The 7,450-nt window shown below is 41.9% G+C and overlaps 2 protein-coding genes across 2 annotated transcripts in view; both read right to left on the bottom strand.

Moving 5' to 3' along the window:
- Positions 1-359: 359 nt before the first annotated feature.
- On the bottom strand, positions 360-2,650 carry SARC_05232 (hypothetical protein; the record flags this gene model as incomplete). The annotated part of the gene is made up of 4 exons (XM_014300907.1): positions 360-1,484; positions 1,721-1,861; positions 2,055-2,267; positions 2,454-2,650. 4 exons carry the CDS (start codon positions 2,648-2,650, stop codon positions 1,067-1,069), a joined length of 969 nt encoding a protein of 322 aa, XP_014156382.1. The 3' UTR covers positions 360-1,066.
- Positions 2,651-5,892: 3,242 nt separating this feature from the next.
- SARC_05231 (hypothetical protein) overlaps positions 5,893-7,450 on the bottom strand; it is a 2,882-nt gene continuing 1,324 nt past the window's right edge. The window contains exon 2 of the mRNA XM_014300906.1: positions 5,893-6,759. Within this exon, the coding sequence (XP_014156381.1) occupies positions 6,491-6,759 (269 nt within the window). The 3' untranslated portion in view covers positions 5,893-6,490. The remainder of the gene's footprint in view (positions 6,760-7,450) is intronic.

Below are 7,450 nucleotides of genomic sequence, written 5' to 3'. Positions count from 1 at the left end.
AAATAATATATAAATAGAATTAGAAATATATACATATATAAATATATATATATATATATGTATATATATATATATATATACATATATACATATATACATATATAAATATATATATGTATATACGCATTTTTGTATGTATATACACATAAATATATGTATATACATATATATAGATATACATCCGTCTACCCTCCAGCGGAAACTCCGTACATATTTAACTATGTCGACTCCGTGCAGGAAGTGAATCACCACTTCCATAATTAGGGCCCATATCAGTTCTGCGGTTCACGATGGTAGCCACTAAAATGCTCACAACAAGATAGGATAAGATTTTGGCTCGATTGATTTTATATATTCATATTTTATTAAAAACCCCTCCCACCACCCGAAGGCGCTACGTGAAAGCAGCAAACTAAATCTCGTAACAGTAATCTTATACCGAAAGCAAGTTGTTATTCTTATTTGAAGTATACACGTCCTCAACTCATGTCCGAGAGGATACGCGGAAGTGTCTAAATTCATATTACAGGGGACTGTGTACCGATCCCCTAGTTAATCTACCACTCACAAGCGATAAACAACTACTAGTCGAAGCAAATATGTGATATAAATTATCACTCACACTGTGAAGGTACATATGTGACATCAATCACATGACAACGCACAGGCGTGCTCACTGTAAGATCGGCGGATCATACATACGCTGGTAAATAAAGCCGAGTGATATGGTATTACTAGCCCCTCGCAACCAAAGTAGCTGTGCCCATTTAGCAAACACATAGCAGTCGACAGGTTCGATAGTACAACGTCGGACCAGGGTCAGCGAGCTGTGACCGAACCCTCCAAATGGTCAAGAATTAAATGGATTTACCATTTAAGTACGAATAAGCGGACGCGAAGCCAGATATAACGATTTAACGTATGGCACATGCCCGTCCCATCGTACTAGCGTATCCGCCTAGCATCCCTAGACTACACCATGAGTCAAACAACTTCATTATGTGTAGGCCAATATCATCACAAAAACACCATACTGGAATATAATATATATATATAGATATTATCCTCAGTACATGTGCTGATTGTATCCGTATGGTTGTTGCTGTCCAGTCGTGCCGGGCCCTGCCTGTTGCACGCCATAGCCACCGTAAGCCTGGTGTTGCCCAGCGAACGCCTGAGGCCCTCCATAAGCCCCTGTTTGCTGTGTATAGGCTCCCTGAGGTCCCTGAGGGAGTGTTCCCTGGGACAAAGCAGCCCCATTCTCGTGCACAAGATAATTGCCCTGTTGTGGTGCCCACTGGTCGTACCCGCTTGCCTGTGTGTCGGCCGGCCATCCGGCATAGTCACGTTGGGGCATAGAGTTGTAGCGTGGTGAGGTCGATTGTGGGTAGCCTTGATTGGATGAGAAGTCATTACCCTTGGCAAAGTCGCCCTCGCGCCTTTGGTATACGGGGTCCCACGAGGAGAACGCTCCAGAGTATGAACTGGTGATATAAGTAAACAATAAATCCGATCAGTGAATACAGGGTGGAGAACGTAAGTGGTCTTGAACCATGAGAACAAAGGTAGATCAATTACTCGGCTTTATTAAAACCCACTATGGAAAGCACAGATATTCCTCACGACAAGCAAAGCAAACCACGAACAAAAGTTACACAAACAAATAAATAAGTGAAGTATTACCTATATATTAAAAGGCAAACTACTAAAACCAACTCACCCAGTAGCATCCCTTGGCTGCTCTCCCTTCTTCATGCTGGGGTCCACAGGATTGTCGTAGTAGCCGTTCCATTGTTCTGGAACTGGCTGGGTTGGCTGTGCTTGCTGTTCTGGTGGCACAGCCCAAAGATTTTGCTCAGGCCTAGCAGTGGGAGATATCGATTGGTCAGTTGCCAGCTTAATATAAATATATGAGAAACAAGGGGAGTTGTGTGATCCTCATACAGTGAACGAGAGCAGAATAAATTAAACCATCGAAGCATGCGTCGCTTAAGAATTTTACTTGAAGTACAAAAGTTTGACAAAATTCACACGTACACAAGACAGTTACTTACTGTTTGAACTCAGGAGGCCCCTGTCCTCGCGCTACTTGGTCAGCTTGAGAGAAACTGCGCTGTGCCACAAGATTTGGTTCAATATCAGGCTGTACATTGAAAAACTTCTTCTGATGTCTGTAGACGAGAGCTTTATGTTTGGCAGCGTTATATGGTGGTCGCGGATCGGAATCACTCAAACCTTCGACTACAGTTTGTGATATGTGTTTCACCCTGGAGATATACACATGGCACATAATACAAAAAAAGAATGTGAAGAGTGAGAACTTGTGACTGTTATGGCTGAAACGCCAAGGTATTCTTCATTCACATAGCAGAAACCAAAACCAAACAATCGAAGGAAAAAGAAAGAAAGAAAGAAAGAGAAGACATGGAAAAACCAGACAACGTGTAACATACCAAATGTGACGTTCAGCGTTATAACTCCTCTTCGATGGCCTGAACTTGTTGCACAGCGCACAGCCGAAGAACTTGCTCGAGCGACCACCAACGGTCATACTTCCCGGAACGGCAACATTTGGCTGTACAGGGTGGGGATCTGTGTATGGGGTTAAGGTACCGCTATCCCCGGGATTTGGAGGTCCAGTGACTTGCATCATTGACGAGATGGTTGACGAGATGGTGGATTGAAGAGACGGTGGACTTACGAGAGTATCTCGGTATCAAAGTGATTGTGGGTTGAGTCGAGCGCTTGTTGTCGCTGAGCGTGACACAAACGAGTGTATACTCGTGAAGAATGTGTTGTTAGGTAGAGTGCCCTGAGGTTATTCGCAGGAGCTAGTCCAGAGTATTTTGCCGGCTGAATATAAGTAAAGCAAAGTATAGTACTATAAAAAAACCCCAGATAAGATGCGGGTATTGTATTGACCATTAAACTACGGAGGCTTTGTGAGTGAGCAGCTCGACATTGAAGCTCCAACGGACCACGTCCTCGCTAATTACTATAAAATGATTACTGCAACTAAATAGGCGACTCACTGACTCTGGAGTATGAGCCTTCTATCACTCATTGAGTACGACAGACTACGAGTCCAGACTCCAATGCTCAGCCTGCTACAAGCAAGGAGATCGCAGACTCGCAGAGGCAAATCAGTGGTTTAGAGAAAATGTACACCGTCGGTACGTTTTCGTCGGTTGGCAGACGACAACGGATGCGAATATATGATGGAATTTAGGGTAGTTAAAGTACTGTAATTTAATTTTCTATACGTTTTCTTGGTAGATACAATTTTCTAGGTTTGCGACATATAGTTTGCTTGCAATTATCGGTCACATATTTTTTCCTGTGTTTTTCCCCTTTTTCTGATGTCCTAAATAAGTGTATATATTTGGATCATTCTATTTATAGACAATTCAAAATGACGCCTCTTGACTCTTTCTATTCTGTACAAGGCCTTCTCAGCGAATCAAAATACGGTTTAAACCAAGCCATTTGAAATAAATATTTCAGAATTAAATACATTTTTATTTTCATTTTTAGAAACAAGTAACGGCTGTGTGTTTACCACACGCTGAATGCTGATGCAGCGATGCCACCCATCACAAGCCCCAGTCACAGTAATATGGTGACTGTTGAGTGTTTGACTCATGACTGTGACTGTTGAGAGACTCAGAGAGTCCAGATTCCAGAATAAAGTTGAGTCCAGACTCCAGAGTCCTGAGTCAAAACTCCAGAACGCACCCCAGTCAGATTCCTGAGGCCACAGCGTCCACTGCCACATATTCCTCACATTATGAGTTGCACTCTTGACTCAAAAAGCCCCTTTTCCAGTTCTCCCTTGGCAACAAACCTCAAATATAAATATTGAGCTGCTCATGGACTCTCACGACATCTGAGGCGAGAGTTCAAATGAACTAATTCAACTGATTTTTCATTTTTGAGTACAGCTATTTTACTGAATTTAATTTTTTTAACATAGGTTCTACTTTTGGAGGCAGGGCGTGTTTACTGTTTACTGTTTATCTGGAGGACTTCATATGTAGGTCCTACTTTGTAACCAAAGTTGCGTAGAGTTGCTTGTTGTGCATCGCTCTCTTCACTCTTGAGTATCGTGTCCCGACTTCGTTACGCACTCAGCATTTTTTCGACTATGTCGTTTTAAATAGAATCACTCGCTTTACTTTATCGGCAGCTGCGAGCATATAGATCCCTTTCTACTAGAGTAGAGAGAGAGAGAGAGAGAGAGAGACAGAGAGAGAGGGTGTATGTGTGGACTCATGCAGATGCATACCTGGTTGATTGTTGATAATATCAAGCGCAAACTTATTTTATTGGAATGCGTTCTCAGTCGCTTCCGTAATCAATCGATTACAAACAAGTACCAATTAAAGAATACAGTTGTTATCGCGCACACGAAAAATGATACTATAGATTATAGAACATTCCAACTATACAGTACCGGATTACAGTACCTGCTCGCAAGTGCGAATATTCTCCACATTTCCCCCTCGTAGTGATTATACAGATAAAACGAATTTCTTGCCGTTTCGTTTCAACTATCCATGTCTTGGTATCTGACAGCAGTCGACAGAATCAAAAGTTTCTTTAGGAATACTTTCCGGGAGCTTTTTAGATTAACCAGTAGCGGTTTGTGAAGGGTGCGGTATTATTGACTGACTCTTGCCTTGGATCGAACAATATCACGGCGATGTTAGGTGCATGACTGAACTAGAATGCTACTTTTTTAAATCTAACGAATTCAGTGTGTGCTAGTAGCTTGTGTGAGATATTCATTTCAATGAATACTCACTTTGTAACGAATACACGCATTGTCTAAAAATTACATTTTGATTTCCGAAGGAAGCCGAAATACCAAATGAATATCATGTCGTCAAATGCACCACAAGACACTGGCCGTATGAACCACAAAAAGCAACACACAGTCCTGTACAACTGTATGGTAAATCCCACAATGTAGGGTAGAACCTCATTTATTCAGCTGTCGTTACTGGCTAGTCCATCGACTCAAATTTGAAAGGAGTTGGCATCGGCCTGATTGTGCAACATACGTCCTAGTTTTGTATGTATAATATTCAATCTCCTCCAATTCTCAGAACCTCCGTCGATGATGTCTCGTTTATTCACCCGGTTATTGTTACTGTTAGTGTTATCTTTGGTAGAGAATACTATACAAAAGGGTTCGCATAGGTACTTTTAGCCGCCGCTCACAGCTCCAAACTGCAGGAAATGAATTCGAGTACTGGACGAGGCCCACGAATTGAAGCAGAATTACTGTCTTTCTTATGCAATCATCATGTCTATTTCAAATCGAGTGCTTATATACATATTATATCAACTCAAATGTACGAACTGTCATAATCTGTGAGTAACCCCTTTCGGCCATCCTCGTCACTATCCTCTTCGCATTCATGATTACATGGAGTACCTCTTCAATGTGTATTGTTCAAGGGTTCTAGTACGCTTAAAAAGCTGTGGATACGTCTGAGGTACCAATATCGATTGAAAAATATGATTTGGGGACGAAAGTCAATGTAATATACGAGATGTCCCTTCATAAAAGTGCATATTTTTTAGCGAGACAATGGGATGTACTTAGTGTCGCTACCGGAGAAATTCGGAAGGGTAGAAAAATCGAAAGTGGGATCGTCACGAATCGCAGTGTTCATTTTGAAACTTCTCAACATGAACTTGAAAACCGAACCATCGGATGTTCATATGCCTGGCCGTCTGCAAGGTTTCCCATACTGACTGACTCAAAATATAAGAGTATATCTATATCGACTCAACATATTTGCTGTCGAAGACGTTCTAATATTGGATGAAGTTGTTGGCTTGGCAGAGCCATGTGATACAGTGATAGTCACTTGCCATCCGGATCTGCAATTTTGTAAGTGAGTTCTTTATTGGTAAAGTGAATCCATCGTCAACCGACGCGGACATCCATTCACATTCGGGTTTACAGTCATTTATCCACGGGTAGCAAGGGTCCAGCAATTTCTTAAATTTAATTAACATGCCACGGGTACCGACGGAATTGGCACCCAGACCAGCAGAGTACAAACTAGGTAAGGGGATGACTGAAATAAGCAACTCCTTCGAAGGTCTTGTAACCGATTCTCCCCTACTCAAAGGGATACCGCTGATAATGTATCATTGCTATCGGCGCCGAAGTGAGTTCGTGTAGATGTCTACCACGGCATATGGCATGGTACAATATACTATCCTTCTCGATATTTGGCGCTCATCTGCTAATAATGTTTTCATAGGTTTTCGTAGGCACACGCTCATGTACGCTCGTTTGTGTTTGTCGTGATCGAATCCGGTTCTACTCATTATACAGACGGGTGTCTTTACAAATTGCCCGAGTTACAATTACTTGTCGAGAAAGATTTGAATAGGCGATCTACGATGTATCGGATGCCTCAAATGCCCCCCCCCCCTTGGTTTCGCACAATACTCCTGTCTTGTATACACATTATAAGCTCACTTTATCCAGCGATTCGAATATCGCGATTGGCTGGACCAGCACAAACCACGCATAGAAGGCCGATAGCCACGCAAAGACAACTATATTGATCCAGTTGTACCCATTGAGACTACCTCCCTCCGTCGTCTGCGCACGGAGAAGTGCTACGGCGGTCAAACCGAACGTTATCGCATACACCCGAACAATCACCTTACGCATGGGTGCATCCGCCACATCCCTTGCCATCAGTACAAGGTGGCCTTGGCCGAGAACTAATGCTGCACAAGGGACATAGTTAACCAGTTGAGAACATTAGGTATATGTTTTGTTACAGTAAGCACGAGTGAAAGGCTGTAGTCTTGTTTGAGTCCTACAACAGGAAGTACATTCATTACACAACACGCCCTATACCTTCAGCTGCGAAAGACTACAAGCGGGAGCGCAGCCATCTCATACGCTCGCGCCCACTGGACAAATTCAGAGGACACCATGAAATATAGGCAAATGAATAAAAAAACAACAAAATCAAACAGAACTATTGAAGTCACTTCGCACCGGTATTACAATCCTTTGATGTGAGGATAGGAGCATTTGGTAAGCGAAGTCTATACAATGCATCAGATGTATGCCGGAGGAAACAAAGCCTGTACACCAAGGGCTTGTATCACGCTATTGCAAGACTCAGCTGCTGTACGGCATGCTTGATATGTTGGCCATAAACTAGAACGGTACAAACATGTACAAATAATCACACACAATATATATATATATATATATATATACATATACATATACATACATATATATATATATAGAAATACATACATATATAAGAAATACATACAAATATATACATATACATAAACACATACAGACTTTCGCTCACTCTCTCTCACACACATATATATATACGTGTACACACATACACACACACATATATATATACGTGTACACACACACACGTATATA

The sequence above is a fragment of the Sphaeroforma arctica genome (assembly GCF_001186125.1).
Source record: "Sphaeroforma arctica JP610 unplaced genomic scaffold supercont1.327, whole genome shotgun sequence".
In the NCBI taxonomy this organism is placed as follows: domain Eukaryota; class Ichthyosporea; order Ichthyophonida; genus Sphaeroforma; species Sphaeroforma arctica.
Note: the sequence above shows the minus strand (reverse complement) of the source record. Positions and strands in the feature narration are given on the sequence as shown.